The sequence below is a fragment of the Rhinolophus ferrumequinum genome, chromosome 6, assembly GCF_004115265.2.
Source record: "Rhinolophus ferrumequinum isolate MPI-CBG mRhiFer1 chromosome 6, mRhiFer1_v1.p, whole genome shotgun sequence".
NCBI lineage: Eukaryota > Metazoa > Chordata > Mammalia > Chiroptera > Rhinolophidae > Rhinolophus > Rhinolophus ferrumequinum.
The window spans coordinates 8,199,885-8,222,148 of record NC_046289.1 but is presented as its reverse complement, the minus strand read 5'-3'; the positions used below and the strand labels follow the sequence as shown (position 1 = coordinate 8,222,148).

The window sequence follows — 22,264 nt, the reverse complement described above, 5'->3', positions numbered from 1 at the left end:
TTTTGATATATAAAAACACAGCTTATACTCAGTAATTTGACATGAATTATTAAGACTAATAAAATCTGAAAACTTACCTTCATAATTTCTCGGTAGGGATGGTCTAGGATTGCAAGGTGACACTCATCAAACACCAAAAGGTTAATGTCTGATAGTGATAAGTAACCATTTTTCAAAACATTCAAGGCGACATAGCAAGTCATAACGAGAACCTAAAATAAAACCGACATCAAGATACAAACGTGCCATTCACCTGCCGATACACTTATATGAAAGGAGATTATGGTGCCATTGTACATATTTGAAGACTAAGAAATCCCTTAGTCAAAATTAAAACAAAAATTCTAAATGTATGGAAGCTCATACTTTGGAACCAAGTAGAATTAGGAAAACATAAAACAGATTAAGAGAAAAAATTCTCGATAATGGAGACCATGTTTTTATGATAAATCTATTAAATCTATTTCAGTGTTCAGGTTCCTACAGTCGTATTTTGACAGCTGAGACCTGTCAATTTAAATCAAAAAAAAAATTCACACTATTTTTTCCCTTTTTTTCTGTTGAACTGATAAGGTTTCTGGAAGATGATACAAACTAAATGTTCTTTTTGTAGCTTACCATTCTGTGGACCTTTATATGCTTTTTTAACAAGGACTTAACCCAATATGAGAGGCATACTAGGGACTACAGACGCTTACGGTTAGTTAGGAGGCATCTCTTAACCATTTCAGATCCGCCAACACCAATACACAAGCCCCCAAAGCATGCTGGCTACATGGAAACGTGAAGTTAGAGGAAGTCTCTGGCAAGGACCCAGAGACCTCAACCAAGACATTATCTGCAGTTTCAAGACACTTAAGAGTAAATTTTCTCAAAGCATGTTATCTGCAAGTTGGAAATAGGTAGTAGGAATTTGTGCTTTTCAAGCACATAAGTCACACTATAAAGCTGTTTCTTTCCTATGAAGTAAAACAACACAAATTAGCAATTTAGGTGGTTTTAGGATGAAACTCACAGTGAGAAAGCGTACATCAGGGTTAGTTTCTAGATGACAAAGTACAGGAAAGTAAGAGTTTTCAAACCTAACTCAGACAACCAAGGCAACTGGTCATCTCATAAATCAAGTCAAGAACTTGTAGGGATTTATAGAATGAAAGTCTCCACAAGTCTTACCTGGTGCTTAGCAAACTCTTGGTTCCATTTCTCTTTTGTCCAAGATGCATTTACTTCTAGGTTTGAGTATTCCCCAACCTTGAGATCTGAATGAGTTCTGACAGCTGACACTTGTTGAGCAACCTGGTTTGCTGATTACAAATATAAATTCCATGTAAATATGAGAAATCTTACTTAGCTGGCCCTCTGAACTACTGAGTAAGACAGTTACGGAATCCCTCATTATTATATATTATACCTGACCACCTATTTGTTAGATAGCCCACTTAAAATCACATTTCCAAGGTTATATCTTCCAAAATGTATTTGTCAGACTCACCACCCTGCCTTCTGTCATTCACTTCAGAGAACCTTTTATCACCTTCCTTCTTTATAGCTGATTTCCCCCAAGCTAAGAACATAATTTCTAGGCTGGAATGGTAACTATTCCACATCTACCCCTCCTGTTTTCTTCCATAAAATTAGATTGTTTCACCAAGAAACAAGACAGGCTAGTGTATGTACTTAAAGCACATAATAGCACCACATGCTGAGACAATCGAAAAAAAAAAAGGAGAGGAGTGACATGGTTATACTGGTACCCTCACAGCTCAGCTTCACATTTTGTACTTTTTATTTTAATATATAATCCCAAACACGGAAAAACCAGTATTTTAAACTATTAAGGAGCATCAACTTTCTTTCTACAGCTGAGGTAGCAAAATCATCAATCAAAAAGTTACCTATCTCATAATCAAGCACCTTTTGACACACTCTGTGAAGCTAAAACATCAAAAACAAAAAGAACTGTAACAACTTAGATTATGTTCCAAAAGTCATCCATTCAAAAGCAATGCAGAATCAGAATTAAATGCAATTACACTGAGGAGAAAAGCTAACGTTTCACACCAGTGAAATAAAATGACTACTAACATTTAAGAGAAATACTATATACATAAAGTTAAGAAATTAGACAAAGTTGTTATATTTCTGCTATCAGAGCTTCCACAGGACATTACGCATCACACTTGCTACACTCGCAATAATTTAACCTAATGCCCACAGAGAAAAACGTGCTCAACCATAAAATCCCAAATAGTCTCCTCCACGAAATCTGTAAAATAATTTTTTATTACCAGAGTTGACCAAGAACACCGTCCTCTTCCCATGTGTGCTGAAGTCTCCCCTGATCTGATAGGACAGCTCTTTAGTGAGTAGTACTGCAATAAACGTCTTCCCTGAGCCAGTGTTCAAACACACTATGGTATTATGATCCAGAGCTGCTTCAAGCAGTTCGACCTGGAAATACAGTGGAAAAGAAGATTACACACTTCTCATTGAAGTACAAAAGTTAGAAAATTGGATTTTGTTTGAATTCAGGAAATTTCAGTTTTCTAAAATTTTCCTCCAATAAGTTTGCCAAAAACGATACTTTCTACATCTTTATATGAGAATCATCAGAGGCATTAAAATGCCTGTTATATATAGCTGTGCTGCGTAAACATATGTTGAAACACATTTACAGTTTAAGAACGATTTTTGCACAGAAAGAATACTTCTCTAAAATTACACGAATGACACAATTTACAGTAACTGTGATTCTGCCAGTTCATGGCTGTTCAAACCCATCTCCATTCTAACCCAGCTCATGAGGACAGACACATCCAAATGGCTGTTAAGGAACAACGGGGTTTTCAGAGGGGCAAAAATACGGAACTTCACAAATAAAACTATCAAACCAATTATCCAGCAGATGTTAGAAAGGAAAAGGACTATTAAGAACAAAGTATTTGGAATGAGAAAATTAATCAGAAGAGGAAAGCTTGAAAAGGTAAATGAGCTTTATAAGTTGTGTCAACTATATGCTAATATATTCCATTTTAGTGAAAATGCTCCAGTATTAGTGTTCTCATTAGTACCTGATATTTTCTTGGCGTATAAATGTTATCATGAATTGCTTCTTGTTGCCATGGCAGTCCAAAGAAAGGACCCATTGGTGAGGAAGCAGGGGTCATGAGCTGCAGGCCTGCCATGCTGAGGGGTTGCAAAGCAGGGCTTTTCATTCATCCAGTGTTTCTTTCATTGCATTTTTGTTCTAGCACAGCTTACTACAAAAGGGAAAAAGAATACCATTACACTCCATGCGGGGTTAAAACCAAAGAAAGCACAGACACAAGAGAAACATCAGAGTATCATTCCTAAGGGCCTTTCCAAACTCTTCCTGTAATTGTTTTAGCTTTTTCTTGATCTAAGAGGATCGTTTTAAAAGTCAAGCATTCCATACTCTCCAACCCAGCAACCCTCCACCTAGAAACTTGTCTAAAAGAATCAGAAACTACTCGTATACGAAGACATAAGTACAAGAACATTGATTGCTGCATTACTACTAACAAGAAATAACTTTTAAATGTATTAATAAAAAAATTAGCTAAGTAAATTATGGTATAGCTATATAATGGAATACTTTGAATCCATTACGATAATATATACGAATATCTGTATTTACCTACATAGAACTGTGTCCGTAATACACCTTTAAAAGGAAATATGTATAGTATGATGCTTTTTAAATATATGTATATATAAAACATGTATATATATATATACATAAATAAATTTCAAATACTATTTGTCAAGCCTATGATGCTATTATTGATAAAATAATGGACAACATGCAGAAGGTTCTTAGCACTGTGCCTACACGTAGGATTCAAATGCCTGCCAACATTTAGTCTCTTCTCCAAAAGACCAAAAACACAGGCCTTTTTCTCAACAACCAAGCACAGATGATCAGCTATCTAAATATGTATCTTTAAAATATACATAGCGTAGATAAATTAAAACACAGCACACCATTCTGTGAAATGCAAGTTTTGTCATGGTATCTATACACTATTCTGTATTTCATGTATTCTTTCCCAAAGATAAATGTGATTATGTAAAATGACAAAATTAAAACTGGGTCCATCTAAAATCCCTAACCTGCAGAGAGAGGGTTAAGGTTTGAAATCTCTACGTGGAAGTCCCCATCAGCTTTCCTGACTGTCAGCAGAATTCACTTGCTGGTAAAAGGGAATTTTCTCCCTGTGCTGCTGTGGAGTGCTCACTGTTATTACTCTATGAAACAGGAAAGAAAGAACACCGCTCTTTGTTCCCTGACAACAGAAACTCTGAATCCCCTGACAAATTAATTTATAACCATGGGACAACACAGTGACTTAAGTTGTTGCATCTAATGCAACAAGAAGTCTCAAGTGTAGTCCTTTTTCATGCACAGGCACGACACCAAATTCGGATTCCAGAGATTAATTCAGGTGACCAGAATTCACCATCCAACTATATAAATGTGATCTCTGCAGGAGTCAAGGACCTCAGCAAGGCAGGCGCATCTGTGGGCCAGGCTGTACAACCGTTCTCATCACCTTTCTTGGAGGAAGATGACAAGCAAAGCCAGCTTCGGAGTACAGTATGAAAATCTACCAAGTCCTTAGTTTTGCTGGATCATTTCCCCAGGAACCACAGACTCAACAGCCATTCCCTTCACCCCACACGAAGTGTTCACTCTTCTCAATCCTGCTGGCCCACAGGATGCACTCCCTCAGGTTCACCATTCAAGCCTGTCACTCAACACAGTTGTCAAGAACCCGAAATAAGAACCTATTTCACCTAATTCCCTGAGATCCACCGGATCACTGAAGGCCCAAGGCTGAGACATGCAGGCACTTCCCACCTGGCCACCTTCACGTGAGCCCTCTATCCGTCTCCTTCCTTCCTAGAGGCTGCTTCCGATCTAGGATCATTTATCCTTAAGCCTGACCCCTCATTTCTCACCCAACCCAAATGCTAACCTAAGATCAATCATACATGGTAGAAGGTGTCAAGAAATCAGGCTAAACCCTGGTGGTAGATGGGAAAAAAAGAAAAGGGCAACAGTGTAACTTCCCAAGTACACCTTCGTCCACCTCCAGAGACCATGTATAGCCAGGAACCAGAAGCACCCATTCTCCTTACCACTGTCACATGTCACCATTTCTTCTCAGACAGATGATGTTAGTCATAATTAACAACGCCAGAAAAAACTGTCTAAAAAATAATGATCTATTTTTTAAAAGAGAGAACTGTAGTCTTCAAAAATATATCAGAAAATACAAAGAAAAACTATGAAAGCATTCCAGATTAAAGAAGACTATATAAAGAGACATGACGACTCAGTGCAGAAACTAACGTCAGACTGCACCCTGTACTGCAGAACAATGCCACCAAGGACATTCTGAAGCCCACTGAGAAAATCAGAAAACAGCATTGTTCAGTTCACTAAGTTCTAACTGCAGTACGGCTATGAGCTATGTAAGAGAAGAGCCTTACTCTTGGGAAATCCACACTGAAGTGGTAAAGGGCCATGATGTATGCAGCTTATTCTCAAGTGGTTCAGAAAAACAAACTACGTGCAGTGCAGATATACAGAGAGAGAGTGTGTGTGTGTGCAACTGATAAAGCAAATGGGGCAAAAGGGGTAAAGCACATTATTCTTTGTTCCATTCTTAATCTTGCATCTTTTCTGTAAGACTGAGGCTGTTTCCAAACAAAGAGTTTTAAAAAGTAAGTACGACCAACGAGATGAGGCGTTCCTTGAATATGTCTCACACGTATCTGTATCACACACTGCACCAAACCACACCAGGACATGGCAAACAAACGATGCAGGTTTATGGAATGAAAACTACGTCCACGTGAGTGACATAAAAACCTTCCAACAGCCTCGTTGCCTTTCAGAAGTATTATCATGTTGCACGCATTCAGAGAGCAAGACACACACCTTATCCTTTTACGGACACCAATGCTCCGTCAGAACAAGCTGTCTGTCTCATTCTCTGCAGCTCTTACATTTCCTGATACAATGTCCCATACATACAGTTAAATAAATATCCGATGCACTGAATCAGAGATTCATGATGTCCACACAGTAACATACAGAACACATCACAGACAGTTCAAGAGATATTTCTATTTGGTTTGGAAATCCACAGCCACCCACTCCTACCCTCCTCGCGGGTGGCGCAGGAGACAGAGAGGCTTTGCAAGGAAAGGGAGGACAGCAATTTAAACCTCCCCACTTTATTTTCCATAATGTCATAATATAAAATTAATTTTCCTTCATTTAGTATACAGTGGCTGGCCCCAGTAACGTACTTCCTATTTAGGGAAATCAAACTCAAGATTTAAAAATTCAACAGGTAATCCAATAATGTGAAAACAGAAAAACCTATAATTTTGCCAATTCTTACTTTCTCTGGCATGTTGAAACAGATTTTTTTCCCTTAACTTGGCCTTAATGAAAAGCTCTGAATCCCTGAAGGTAAGTAAAGTTCTACAGTTTCACAGATGAACTGACTACAGTTAACTGCTTTAGTAGCGCCAACAGTAACTCTACGTGACTTTTTCAATCACAGATTTTAAATTTCTGGTCAAACAACTTACACTCATAAAACTGGTGAGGTTGTTTCATAGCTTGCATATATTATTCACTTAGAAATAACTTCGTAAAACACACGAACGAACTATTTTCCTCTTTCCACATAGGATAAATTGCTGATTTACCGTTTTAATGTTGGACATCCCTGTGTTGCTGTTGTCTGAACTGCATTTTGACATTGTGATAGCAGTTTATTGGAAAAATCACAGCATGCCCAAGCTTCTGCTCTAAAAATAAATGCAAAAATAGCCAGCTTTAAGATTCCTGTACTTAAAGTGAATGCAAACACATCTATAAGAGAGTCCTATTGATATGAAGAGTTGAATAAAAGGCCATTATTTTTGTATTAAATTTTAAACAAAAGACATTTGGGTTATTTTAGGATACTAAGTGTTATCTAAAACAAAGAACAAGAGAGTGTATTGCAACAATAGCGTGCCTAATTTCTAGAGATCTGGGAGGAAAAAAAAGAGAAAAGTTCAAGAAAAGATTTCAAAACAAATACAAGGAAATGAAACAAATAAATCCTAGATAGGGATTAGGAAAATTAAAAAGCATAAAAATAAAAGGATAAGTATTATTTCCTAAATTCACACACACACACACACACACACACATACACACACACAAATAATGAAGATGAGTCACCAGAAGAGGTGACTTGGTTGAAAAATCCAAATCACCTGGTAATAAGTCTTCAATACGTGTATAAAATGTATGAGCAATTTCAATTTCTCAAAATGAAATTAAAAACACAAACTCAAAGAACAGTTAAATCCACACTATAAACTCTTATAGAATTCAGTTACCACAGTTCTGAAACACAGAAAAAAAGAATTCAGGACCACAGTTCAACAATGTTAATATTGTGGAGAAATGTGAATTTAGGGGAGGTTCTCTTAATAGAGATTATAAACCAAAAACTAAGGAAGCATAAAGTACTGAGATGAAAGGCTTAATTTAATCAACAAGTGTTGATTTTGTTAGACATGACACCAGATTCCACTTACGCTCATTAACTTACTGCAATGCTTCTACTGGCACAAGCTCAGAAAGAACAAAGCGACAGTGGTCTCTTTTCACTTCTCTAAGTCCAGGCTAGTTGTTTACAGAACATTCCTGTGGAGGTTCAACTGTCTCATTTCATACACAAATTTCTTTGGCTAATAAGTTAACAAAGCAGAATGGGGAAACCTTAACACTATTTAAGTAGGTATATATTTACCTCAAAATGCTGATTCTAAGTTCTTTCAGTTTCCAAGTCTGTATTAATTCATACCCTAGGTAACCTAAAAGCAATCAGAGAGAATATTTTAGAACAAACAACTCATTTTTAAAAGCCAACTTTAAGAAATTTCCTACTTAACCAAATTTTTATATTTAACTTATCAGAGTAAGATCCCTGGTAAAATAATTTATCTTTTGGGAGTCAAGAAAACAGCACGTATCTGAAAGAGCTGCCCTTTAAAATTTGTTATGTATTATTTTCTAATACAATTGAAAAATGTTAAAAGTTGTTAGTACAATCCAGTAGACATAAGGGAGAACTCTTGGCAGTAAATTACATTCCCCCCCCAGTAAAATCTGGCTTTAAAAACACTTAAACACCACGGTAAAGTTAGTATCATGCTTTACAGAAGCATCCAAGCGTCTCCCTATCTATCAGTTTGTTGGTTCGTGTTTTCTGAAGATACCTCGTACTCTGACTTTTAATTCCATATGTACTGCCACCAAGTTAGACGCAAACCATCGCAGGCCACATTTTTTCTAATTCACATTCACCTCTTTTCTAGAAGCGCCATAACCAAAATAATAAGCTGATAATCCTTTACAATTCATTGCAACTCCACTATTTACAAAATTACTGATCTTATCCAAATCATTTCCCTAGATAATTCTGTATAGAGGCATTAGAAAGTTAACATGCCAAGTACAATGACAACTCATTTTAAATTCATAATACAGAGCCAATAGGGCACATTCTCTCATTTTGATGACCACGACTTAAATTACAAACAAGCACACTCCTGCTTGATAGGCCCTTTTAAGATAACGCTGAAAAAGATATTCCACATAGCAGATATAATGTCAAGTTTTAGTATAAACTAACAAACTTAACCCACATTAGCATCTAACCCAGTACATGGCTGTCCCCTTTCACACAAAGGCCTGTAACAACAGACGTAGCTAACCCTTTTGGTCTGAAGTTGAAAGGCACCTAGAGCTTCCTGGTGCACATTTTCAAAATTGGTAACAGAAAACTTCCAACTCATTCATGTTGTTGTAATGTGTCACAGATTCTGACACTATTTTTACAAATATTACTGACCTGACTTCATTCCTACTCTTGTGAAGTCCAAAATGCACAACTACCATAAAGTCCCATAGTGAACAAAAGAAAAAACATGAACACTGTAACCTTAAAACACGGCCAAAAGTGCTTCTGTAAGCTAACGTATAAAACTGAGAAATGTTTGAAGAGCTTTTAGTTCCCGGTATTTGACGAGAAAAAAGTTGAGATGTTCTAAATTAAAATTACAGCAGCTAGAGAGGGAAATAGGAAGAAGTTAGCCTGTGAGTAGCTGAGCAGCTCTGACCAAAGGCTGCTCCTTCTCCTGTGTATGCTGGAATTTCGGATTCACTTCCAGGTGGCTATTTCCCCAATTATTCTAAAGAGAGAAGAGCCAGGCGCCTTCAAACCCCAGGAGCCTGCACTTCATATCCACACATGAACTACCCCGACTTGCCTACCTAGCCAGGGAAGCACACACTTCTTCCTTGGACTCTGCTACCCCAGAAGCCCCACTTCACCTTCTCCCATCCCCTTTGTCTGCAGCTAATATAAATTCTTCCTGAATGGCTTCCACCTTTCTCCCACGACCTCATGTATAAAAACGCTGTAAAACTCCCGGACAATGGACATGCTTTCTTTTCTTTTCTTATTTTTTTTTTTTTTTTTTTTAGCAAATAATCATTTTAATCTACATAAGCATAATTCATGCCCAAATGTATTAAGTTCTATGAGAGTTTTGGACTTCGTAACATTTCTTATTTTTCATTTTCTTTGTGAGCTCTGCATTACCTCAAAAAGTTATCCTTTAATGGGTTCAATTAGCGTAAGTAATCGAATTCCGTGATACCTATTTAATAAAGTACAATATATAATCAACATTCACCTAGAATTGTCAAACTGTTCATGAAAACCTAAAAAAATCTCCAAAACAATCAAGCTATTTTATTTAACATGTAATATAGATAGCTATCATAAAGCAAAGCTTAAATCGGTTTCTGATACTCTAATGCATTTCCATAAGCCTTTTAATCTATAATTTTACAGTATTCCATCAGGGAGGCCAGATATGTATTTAATTTCTCTTTATATGTAATTAAAGATTGTAAGAGGGTGTAGCTATAATTCAGATACAATTTAGTCATAACATCATACCAAGATTTTATAAATAATAAAGAGATATTTAACATTATTGTTTAGTTTTATAAAATGGTAAATTTTAACCAAATTGATACCTCTATACTTTTGTTTCTTATACTCTTAAATCATACTGCTTGGCAAGTAATATAGGTATTGATATCGTTTTTTTATTTCAATAAGTTGTAAACAAATTCTAATTTGTTAATCAATGCACATATTCCTCTTTACTTACTACACTACCTCATAATTAAACCTCCCACAGAAAGTAACCGTCCCGAGTGGAAAAAATCTTGCAGAGCTTTATCTCTTCTTTAAAGATTTTCAAGTATCATAGGAACACAAACTCATGAAAAAACTAATTAAAATTTTGACATTCCATCTTGCTTTACTAATTATGGAATAGAAGGAAGTGAACAAATGCTACTTTATGTTTCTTGGCTTAACATAATATTATACTAAGAAATACTGTAACTGTGTATGAGCTATTTTCTAGTTTCTTCAAGTATAGGACACAACCAAGGGAGAAGAAATGAATAATCAATCTTAGGTAACTCAAAAGGAAAATGGGAGGCACAAAAAGATAAAATGACTTTGGCTTTTAAGAACCTACTGTTGACCCTGAAATACCAGATTCAACAGTAACAACATTAACAGAACGAGAGATTACAGCAGCAAGCCGCCACATCACCACATAGTAAGAATTCTGAAATAGGCAATCACTTTTTATTCCCTCTCAACGTACTCTGTTTTATCTTCTCTTTGTTTTTGCTGGGTTTTGGTTGCAGGCAATTCAAGGCTTGCCCTTTTGCAAAGGTCCAGCTTTTCTCATGGTGATCTCAATCTCTGCTGCAGTCGTAGTTACCTAACTTCACTTTACATCAATCACACCCCATAATTTCACATTTTGATGCAATTCCTTCTCTCCTTCAAATACAATGTGCACACTTAACAATGTACTATTTGCTACGACTTGACTAAGTTCTGGAAGTGAATTCTTAGCATACACTGAAATGGTGACTTCACCCCCAGGCTGATGCCAGTCATGTCTACATGGAACAACTTTCTTCCCAGTATCCTTTGCAGTCCACACGTTTCCCTGTTGTACAGCCCTCTTGGGCTAAAAATGTATTAAAATCAGAAGTTTTTCTTCTACAGCAGCTCCAGTATTTCATCCCTTCATGGAAAATAGGTACTCCAGAATGATATACACAGACTTCTAGACTCTGTGGACCCTGATATGTCTTTGAAGACCCTCCATTTCCACATGAGGTCCCAGTCTTAATTTCATCACTGTCTTCTTCTTTCTTATATTTTCTTCATTACCTGATGATAGTTTAAGTTTATCAAGTGCTTGTTTTAGGGAGGCAGATACTTTTAATTCCAAGTTTGTCACTGGTTCATCTGGGCTTGGCCTCTTTATTGCTTCTACTGGTTTAGGGGCTTGAATGATGTGCTCCTGAAATTTGGGTTTCAACTCAGACAGTTCTTTCTTCTCAGTAGTCTTGACTTCAGGTTTGACGAGCTCAGGTGGCTTTTCACTATTATGTCTACCTTTTGCACAGCCTACAGTGCTTAAAAAATCAGAAAAATCAGTTGTTCTCCTCTTACAGCAAGACCAAGCCATCGGACTTGATCTCGAGATGGAAGCGCTGGCCGCAGCCCCGGTTGTAACACAGCAGGGCCATGTCTTTCCCCACTGGTGCTGGTCTGGCCCAAAAGCCGGCAACCGCAAGACGGTGCGATGCAACCACCAGTCCGAAGGCTGGGGCGGCTTCCGGCTTCCGGCAACGACCCTTTCTTTTCTATCTAGCCCTGTTGCTGGTGGTTTAGACACCATGCCCCACGACCGGTCTTCTTTCTTGTGAACAATGGCTAATAAACACTTTCTTTTAAAAAGACTTCTAGCCACCGAAGTTAAATTTTTTTTGTTTAACCTAATAGACGATCCAAGGCATTATTTTAACTCCAACCAAGCCTAAATTGCTCAACGCACCCTTGGCTCCAAATACAAAGTAACAGCTTTATATGGTTGTTTATATGCTTGTTGGTATAAGAGGAAATTAGAAACAAAAGGCTTAATTCTGCCAGTCAAAAGTAAAGGGAAGAGACTCCTTCTCCATCCCTTTTTTACAGAATTCTTTCTCAACTCTTTTCAAATGTATGTGAATCTTTTTAAAAACTAAATAAACCTCTAGCCCATCTCACTTCTCAGGAATGTTTTTCTAAGGACCAGAGAGCCATCTCTGAAATGTAATCAAGAAAGATAATGCCCAATATCCAAGTTTCCTAGGAAGAGATGGGCGGAACTTGTCACCTGACTCTAAATGGCAAAGCTCACCATCAGTCATAAAGATACAAGAAAATTAGCAATGTTATCTTGAAAACATGGATGTAATGGGTTGTAACCACTTAGCTATATAAAAGAATAAATATATAAAAGCTTTCTTTCTGTCTTTGCCATCTCCTTAGGGCTACCCTGTGATGCCCATCACATTCTGGGTTTAATGTTTACTCAATAATAAAACTTTTCTTTCCTTCTACCTTTGTAGAGAGATTTTCTGGGTTGGGAGGAGATTTTGTTTTTAATTATATTTCCCCAACACTGGCTTTAAAAAAAAAAAAAAAAAAGTCCAATTCTCAAGTAGTATTCCTGCCAAATAACAAAATTCCATTTTTTGGAACTTAAATACCAGAGAAACCCTAAAATATACTGCCCAATTATACTGAGGAAAGGAGTTTTAAAAATAAAGATGGAGCTAAGTGGGCAAACACTTAGCTGTATTAAAAAGAAATCTGCACATCAGAAGGATCCAAGTTGTTAAAAACGACTCCCACCAACCTCCCTTTTCAAAATTAAAGCTAGATACAGTCTCAACTGGTTTAAGCCACCTTCCTAAGTCAAATTAATGTCTCGCCTTTTAACACTTTCTCTGTGACTCCCTGCTCACACAGGCCCTCTGAAGGCAGGAGGGGCACCGAGTGAAGGCCACTCAGGGGACTTAGAAAGCAAAGTCTTTTTTTTTTTTTTTAAAGTCTCTTTCATTTAAAACCATCTGAATGCCAGCAAGGGTCCAGCGTCAGGAAGACCAAGGCTTATCAGACTCCACTACCACTCTCTACCGTCAGTGATTTCCTTGCCTGGAACACCTGACTCTTAAGAGGATTAAATAAGATCATGAATGTATACTAAGCTTGGTGGAGAAAAGGTACTTGCAACACAGAAAATTCTCATTAAATGGTAATTTTTTTTTAAAAACTACACTACCATTTCTATCTAGAGCCATGTTTTCAAACAATTCTTAAGACTATAATGAATTCCTTAAAGAAAACCTGAAATGTTTTATTAATCCTAAAATTCAGCATAGAAAATATATTCTCATATAAATTTAAAGTATACAAGATTTTTTATACAGTATTTTAACCAGATGAAATGAAAAACCACAAACTCCGAACTACCCAGTCATTATGAATTTACAGTAGGATGAAATCCAAATTTAAATCATGAAATATGGTATGTAATATTAAATAAAATTAAATGGCTTTGTGTCCATTAGTTCTCTTGAAGAGCAAAAAACCAAAAAATACGATATGCCATTTCTGTTTGGCTCCACAGACTGAAAACATTACTTAACTGTTTCTTAGGCAATGAAAATAAGGATTTCTCCCAAGGATTTATCAACTACTATTGGTGAATACAGATTATGAAAAGACTATGGTCAAACCAAATATTGAGACAAGAGAAAAGGGACAATAACTTCAAAAATGTAAACACTGGTATCTTTAAATAGTTAAATATACAGCACAAGAGAAATATTTCTATTTTTACTGTTGCTGTATCTGTCATTACTAATTATAAATCCTTACATATTAATCTAGCACACAAAAAACTTCATACAGAAATGCTCCTCCCTTCAATATTACCACTTACAATAGCCCTTCCCACTCACCCACCACCGCAAAATCTAAATGTCTGACAATGAATGAGGGAAAGGTTTGGTAAACCAGGGTTCATTTTACATGATGCAATACAACTGAGCCATGAAAAATGATAACAGTTTACGATGAACAAAACGCTTATGTTACGGCATTCAATGAAAAAAAGCAGAACATTTTTATTTACAGTAAGATCATGATTATGTCTTCAAGTTAAAAAGTAAATGAGGGAGGGAGAGAGAAAATACACTCAAAAATTAAAGATGTGATTACTACCAGGAATAATTTCTTTTCCCTTAAAACTTTTCTGCATTTTAAAATTCCCTACAATTTGAACACTTTACTACTCTTAGAATTGGAAAAGAAACTTTAAAACTAAGAGTCATTTGTATAAAGACAATAGTTTTAGAGATACGATTCTGTTTTAGGTATTGGGAAAAAAACAAACTTCTCCCTTCTTAAGCCATTAAATGTAGTAAATTTTACCCCAATTTCTGTAACTTAAACCACAAATTCACTAGCCTTCTTTTCTTGCACTACTCTAGGAACCAAACAAATTTCTGGGTTTCTCTAAATCTGTAACATAAACATATTATGTTTACATTTCAATGTAATTATGCCTAAAATTAGATTTGTCCAAAATTGAAGTTGAATGCAGGTCAAATACCATTTTAACAAATCTCACGAATCAAAATCTCCATATAAAAAGTATCTAGGCTGCCAGCCAATGGCCCACTTACTTGGAATACTTCTTAAAAAGACAACATTCCCACTCATCAAAATGGCATAGAAACCAGCCCCTCCTCTTCAGTTACCTACCGTGTTTCCCCAAAAATAAGACCTAGCCAGACTTAATGTGTCAGCTCTAATGCATCTTTTGGAGCAAAAATCTAAGACCCAATGTTATTTTAATATAAGACCCAGTCTTATTTTAACATAAGAACAGATATAATATAATACCGGGTCTTATATTAATTTTTGCTCCAAAAGATGCATTAGAGCTGATGGTCCGGCTAGGTCTTATTTTCGGGGAAACACGGTATGATGACATCTACCCTGCTGTTTTGTTTCAAGAGAGGTAAATACTTAACACACCACTAGCTTGCAAGGTGAATTTTAAAGTTAATGTTTGATTCCAACTTTCTGTACTTGACTCAATAAAAACATTGTTCAACAAGTGCTAGAATTTTACTCAACTCACGGCTGTCTCTGCCTATATTTTACATCAAGTAAGACCATCCATGAGGAAAAAGGGGCCACAATTTTCTATGTCAAGCGATTTTAATACAATATAACATGGACATTTTAATACCAAAGAGAGGTCAGTCCCGACAAAATGAGCCTAAGAGACTGCTGAGTATGATGGATGTTTAATCAATGTTGAGCCAGGAAAGCAAACATTAAAAGTTCCAGGCTGTGTGCAATCTGAGTAAGCACTCATGTTATCTGCTTTTCCTAGAATACCATGACAGGTGTATCCCAGTCTTCACAGAGAAGCTTCTCCTTCTGGGGCCCCATCCCCAAGTTTTCCCTAAAAACCTCCATCATTTGACTCCACTCTGATCCTTACACATGGGCTATCTTTACCATCCAAATCAGGGCTTAATTATATCTTCCGTCCCTTATTAGATGTTCTTGCTATTACTGTTCCCCCAACCCCAAAATTCTAAGATCTTTGAAATGAAAAATAATCTCAGACTTGACTTACACTAAATTCAAGGAAAACTGGAAATATCCATAATTATATTTTCATTAATTATTCTACGTTGAGAATAAACCTAATTTATCTCCCCTTAAATTAACATGTATCTTTCTGTAGGTCAAAGAAAAAAATTCAATTTAAATACTTCCTACTTTTTAAAGACTTTAAACAATGCAAATTATTTTGTTAAGTTTAATGCCTCCATCCTGGTCCCCTCCCCCTACAAAGAAAAGTTCAGGGCTGACCTGAAATTACCGAAGCTAAAGAGGCATCGATTTGTACAATTATCATTTTGAGATCAGCCAACTATATTCTTCCTCCCATCCCGGTCCTTCTTGGTCAACTCCCAACCACTACAACATTGTCTTCCATGTTATGCAGTCTGTTCTGACACTGATACAGACTAACTGGGACTTGAAGCAAACAGAAGGGTCCCTGGGAGAAGCCAGGGCTTATGCAAGTTCTCGCACTCTATGTGATCACGAGAATCCCACACGTGAGAACCCTATGGAAAAACTCTATGTATATGATAGAGCTCTGTGGTTCTAACTTCCCCTTCCTTTTTCTTCCTCTTCCTTCTATAAACACCCCTCCATCTTGGTGCGCAGGCCAGAGTGTGCACATGGCTTGCCGTGTCTGCATCAACTGGGTTGCAACCCTTTCATTTTCCTGAATAAATCCTTCTTGGTGAGGAAACACCTAGTCGAAAACACTAACCTTGAAAACATTTCAACAACAATTTAAAGCTCTAATGTTTCAAGAACAACTGGGAAAATCCAAAGGCTCAAGTAATACTTCTCATTATTTTTTCATTTTAGAAACTATTTTCTTAGTTTAAAATCCAGATAAAAGTCTATCCAATGACAACTAATAAATGTAGAAGGAATGACAGAAAGAAAATCACTATTTTTAACCATCACATTAGTAAAACTGAGGCATTAAATGGATGCTAAAACTATTGGGTGAAGGTTACAAAAGAATATTTACATCGTCTCAAAGTATCGCTGCAAAGATTACCTACTGTTTCAAGTGAAAATTACAATTTTTCACTGGAAAAACATGAGAGATACCACTTTACCTTAACCCAAGTGACAAAGTTAACATCACCAATAGAGACAAACTGACATGTATCTCCTAACGTGAACTGAGAAATATCACTTACGCAGTTTTCCCGACAAAAGTGCAAAACCTGAATCTAATCATCGGAAAACATGAAACCCAAATCTGAGATTCACTTTACAAAACAACTAGCTTGTGCTCTTCAAAAAGGTCAGCATCACAAAAGGTAAAAACTGAGAAACTATTGTAAACTATAGGCAGAAAGAATAGGGCCGTGGGGACAGTGGGAGGAGGAAGGGAAGGGGGAGGTGAGGGGAGACAAAGGAGGGAGAAAATGAGATCAAGCTTAAGAAAAGTTCAGTGACCAGAATGGCCAGAACCAGATTTCGGTGGCCGAGAGCAGGTCCAGGACGCCATCTTGCCCCTCAAGGTGGCCTTTAGCTAATTATAACGGATTACAATACCGTGTTTCCCCGAAAATAAGACCTAGCCGGACAGTCAGCTCTCATGCGTCTTGGGGAGCAAAAATTAATATAAGACCAGTATTATATTATACTATATTATACTATACTGGGTCTCATATTAATTTTTGCTCCACAAGACGCATGAGAGCTGACTGTCCGGCTAGGTCTTATTTTCGGGGAAACACGGTATTATTAGCATTGTGGTTTAGCAAAATCTCCAACCCCTGTACCACCATGACGGTTCCCACCAAAGCCAAATAAAGAACAAGAGAATCCTACCTCCCGACAAGAAGGAATGGTCAACAAAGACGCAGCCGGGAACGCCTGTAACGCCACCCCTAAATCTTGACTATTTCCTGCCCTCATCTTGGAAATAATAAATTCCTAGGCTTCTTTGTTCTCCAGGGCAGCTGCTCTTCTCCTGGCCTGGCCGCTCCCACCACCTTGGGAGTGTACTGTCCTCTTTCTTTCAGTGACTTCAAGGCCAGCTTGCCTTATTTGGTGCATCCTTGAATTCTTTCCTGCAGGGACACCAAGAACCTATTTTCCCACAACACTATCAGATTAAAAGAGCAAAGCGACAACTAAATGCAGTGCACATTCCTGGACTGACTCTTGTATTAGGGAAGGAAAATGGCAAGACACTGGCATGAAGAGGGATCAGGATACACCACCTCACACTATGTCACTTTGGCATAAGGATTATTTTGAGCAGAAGGCAATACAGAAACAGGGGACACAGGAGGAATTCTCCGCCCTCTCCCTTTCTGCCTAAAAGCAGGCCATGAATTTCCCTTTGCACAGGTGCTCCCCTCCCACACCCCAGTACCAGGAAGAGGAGACGACTCCCATCACTGGACACCCCATGGCCAAAACTCTATTAAATGCTGATATATAATATTTGACTATCAGTAGAACACAGAAAAGCAGAACTTATCCAAACAAACCTAACTGAAACAACCCCTACCTTCCATTAGTTTCCCTCAAAGATTTACCTGCCACAACTGGCCACCCCTACAAGCCGAAAGTGCTTTTCCTTTGTCTGGTCACTTTTCCACAATTTATCACCCTGTGTTAAAATGGGATTTGAGCTCTCACGCTTAACTACTTCTTTGGGTTTTCCCTTCTTCTTGTAACTGACCTTCGCACAGGCACAATAACCTTTTCTCGCAGTGATCTGTCTTTTGTAAGCCTCATTCACAGTCCTCATCCACTGACCTAGAGCACAGAGGAAAAGTTTCTCTTCCCTCCCCACAGGAACACTGGTGAAATTTAAATATCATTATCAATGTTAAATTCCCTGAATTTATTAAGTGTATTGTGGTTGTGTACAAGAATGTTCTTGTTCTTGGAAAATATACCTCGAATATTTAGTAGTGAAGAGTATAATGCCTGCAACTAATTCTCAAAATGTTCAGGAAAATAACGATGATATGCAGAGAGAGAAGACAAATGTGCCAAAATGTTAACTACTGGTAAATGTAGGGAATTCTATTCCTCAACTTGTAAGTTTGAAGTATTTTAAAACATCAAGTTAAAAACAAAACTCTATTAAATACTGATAAATAATATTTGGCTATCAGTAGAATACAGAAAAACAGAACTTACCCAATTTTATTTCAGAATAGTATAAAAAGTAATATTTAAGATGGTTTTCCCCACTTAAAAACGTTTGTTTTACCTCCTACTCCTTAAATTATTCATTCGTTCGTTCAACAACTGTTTACTGAGAAGATATCTGTAATTTTATTTCAGAATAGTATAAAAAGTAATATTTAAGATGGTTTTCCCCACTTAAAAACGTTTGTTTTACCTCCTACTCCTTAAATTATTCATTCGTTCGTTCAACAACTGTTTACTGAGAAGATATCCGTAACGCAAATGTGTGCTATGGAGAAGCGAGAACTGGACCCGAGTACCAACAGCACGAGTCAGGGAGGGGAAGGCACAGAGCGCGGTGGGGCAGCACGTGGAAAAGCACTAACAGACAGAGGCAGGTCAAGTTGAGGAAACTTCCAGCAGCGTGCTGGAGCACTTGTCTCCAGAAGGGTGAAACAGTGAAACGCAGACAAGCAGGAGCTAGATCGTACAGGGCCTTGTGTACAGCTCCACAGCAGTTTGAACCCAATCCTGTCGGCTTCAAGCCACATTTGGGCCTCTGCTTGTTTATTCTCAGTACATATACCAAGGGTTCGCAACTAATTATCCTCAGTGCAAGAACCGCTAACTCCATATCCAAGGCCCACAGATAGGAACCTCTAAACACAACAAAGAAGAGACTGCCCCTGTTTGCGCACCGGCAGTCCCTTGCCCCAGGAACCACCCCCACACAGTCCCCAGCCCCGGAAGAACCAACCAGTATGGTCAGTGACGCCATCTCAACGCCGAGGTGCTATCCTTGCCTGCCTACTACACATTTCCACTTGAGAGAGCCACACTTCGCTGCCAGGGACTTCCGGTGAGCAAACGGGGACGTTTCAGGCAAACCCGTGTGAGTAGAGGCAGTGTTTGTAACCAAGGAAAGGAATGACTTCTCTACAGGAAAGAGGAACATTTGTTACCTGCAAGACCTTGGACTAATGGCCTTGCCTTCTGAGTCTCAGCCTCACTTCTATAACGGGACCTACAAAGCTGTGGGCCCCAGGCTCCTCTTGCTCCCCCCTTACATAATCCACAACACATTCATTTAATTAGCAAGTCAAATATGCAAATCACTGAAAAAATAGACAGGATGTTGGTGTGCAAAAACAACTGCAGGTATTGGAGGGAGGAGCTCAGACACTGCAAGAGCTTTGCAAAACTACACTCTGAGGCCTCAGCTTGAAGGTCAAGGAAGAGTATGTTACTTTCTTACCAAATTTTTGGACTACAAAGAATGGGAAGAGAACCAAAACTACAACTGCAGACTCTCATCTTTCAGAATATTTATAACCTTCTAAAAAAAAAAAAATAGGAAAAAACCCATAGGACAAAAGGACAAAACTGGCAGCTACGTATCCTGCAAGCTAGTATGTTTTTAACATCCTATACTGCCTGAACGTGAGCAAAGCCACCAGGACGCCCAATGTGTACTTCAGAATTTTCCACATCTGCTTACACCTTATTGCAGAGATTAAAGTCTGTTATCTCTACGGGATCTACTCAGTAAGTGAACTGTCTGAATGGCAAACGGACACTGTGACACACACAGGATCCAACACTAAAAGTATAAGTATGAGGTGTGATAAAAAACTATACTGAATGTTTAAATAAAAAACAATTTATTACAGAGAAGACACATTGCCATTAATCCCCCTCAAAATACTCCATCTCACTTTAAACACACTTATCCCATCATTCTTGCCACTTTCTGAAGCAGTACTGGAAGTCCTCTTTCGTGAGTGTCTTTCGTTGTGCTGTCGTGGCTGCCTCCATGTCCTGAATTGATTCAAAACGTCTACCTTTCATGGTCATTTTGACTTGGGAGAAGAGCCAGAAGTCACACAGTGCCAGATCCGGTGAACAATGTTTTTTGTTTAACAAAAATTGCCATACCAGAAGTGATATGTGACACAGAGCCTTTCCTATTGTGATCGAAACATACAGTGAATGCTGCTGCCAAGTGCCATCCAACGGAAAGGCAGGGATCTTCAATATGGGAAGCAGTGCCTCAAACCTTAGTAAGTGTGTGACAAGTTTCAACTTGTTCAGTGCAGTCAGTCGGGTGTGAGCTACGGTTGAGAGAAGGTGTTTTAAAGTGTGCCGTAAATCATGCCCCATCATGAAGAGTGCTTCGTGTCACACATCACTTCTGGTACGGCAATTTCTGTCAAATAAAAACATTACAGTGTGTCCTCATTCACCTTATTCACCAGATCTGACACTGTGGGACTTCTGGCTCTTCTCCAAAGTCAAAATGATTCAGGACATCGAGGCAGCCACGACAGCGCAACTAAAGACACTCACAAAAGAGGACTTCCAGAACTGCTTCAGAAAGTGGCAAGAATGATGGCAAAGTGTGTTCAAAGCAAGAAGTATTTTGAGGGGGATTAATGGCAATGTGTCTTTTACTGTAATAATTTTTTTTAATTTAAACATTCATTGTATAGTTTGATCACACCTTGTATATATTTGCTATTTGCCAGACTCAACCTCTTGCCAAGGACTAACAACAAGCATCAATGTGAGAAAAAAAACAAAGTGATTAAAAACAAAGGAGCACTCGTGGGCTCAAAGCATCGTGCAGCTCTAGATATGAGAAGGATAATGAATTACACCAGCACTGCCAGACGGCTCAAAACCATCAATGGATTGCCTTAGCACTTAGGACAAAATCCCAAATCTTTCCTGCGTATGTCCCTGCATCTCTCTCTCTCTGACTGGGCTTGTGCGACTCCGCCACCTCCCCGCAGGCACAGGCTCTCTCAGAACCTCCACCAAGCTCTTTCCTACGCCACAGCCTCTGCCCATACCATCCCCTGGCTGACTGCTCCTCACCTGCAGGTCTCAGCTCCAGTGTCACTTTTTCAGAAATAGTTTCAGCAAATGACAGTAAATCCGCATATCCGGAACCAACGGGGGTGCCAGGAAGCAGCAGGAACTCTGCATAAATAAACAAATACTGACAATTCTCACCACTAATAGCTGACCTTTAGGTGGAGGCCATATGAACACTGATCGTCCCCCCCCCCCACAAAATGTTAAGATACTCCTATATTATACTTCCCTTATTTTTATTTTTACTATTACTCAGAAACAATCCTTCAAAGACTAACAAAGAATATGTTAAATTATAATTCACTAGTTGGATTAATCCAAAGTGAATTTTGGTCAAAGATAAAAAATTTAGCTTCCAATCTAATTACAGATTTTAAATACTTTTGAATATAATTAGTTTTCAGGGAACTTTGTCCACGTAACTCATACTTCTGCTTAACTTCTAAGAGCATAAAAAACCTAATTTAGGTGGCAATTAACCACTGTTTATTCTTCCATACACCACAACAAAGAGTATTCTTTATATTACTTAATGATCGCTTAAATAGTTTAATTTTTCCAAATGGAATAAAGTT

The 22,264-nt window shown here is 37.9% G+C and overlaps 1 protein-coding gene and 1 pseudogene across 8 annotated transcripts in view; both read right to left on the bottom strand.

Moving 5' to 3' along the window:
- Positions 1-22,264, bottom strand: part of DICER1 (dicer 1, ribonuclease III) — a 74,510-nt gene that overhangs the window by 41,511 nt on the left and 10,735 nt on the right. For 2 of the 8 annotated variants that reach the window (XM_033107363.1, XM_033107361.1), the window contains exons 2-7: positions 7,851-7,914; positions 6,751-6,852; positions 3,072-3,260; positions 2,289-2,451; positions 1,174-1,304; positions 78-212 (exon numbers count right to left, since the gene is read on the bottom strand). In XM_033107363.1, coding sequence (XP_032963254.1) covers positions 78-212; positions 1,174-1,304; positions 2,289-2,451; positions 3,072-3,215 — 573 coding nt within the window. In that variant the 5' untranslated portion in view covers positions 3,216-3,260; positions 6,751-6,852; positions 7,851-7,914. Of the gene's footprint in view, positions 1-77; positions 213-1,173; positions 1,305-2,288; positions 2,452-3,071; positions 3,261-6,630; positions 6,649-6,750; positions 6,853-7,850; positions 7,915-21,689; positions 21,795-22,264 lie in introns of those variants that run through there. The other 6 variants (XM_033107360.1, XM_033107364.1, XM_033107367.1 and 3 more) reach the window with 6 other exon arrangements.
- On the bottom strand, positions 10,779-11,759 carry LOC117022825 (cysteine and histidine-rich domain-containing protein 1-like; annotated as a pseudogene).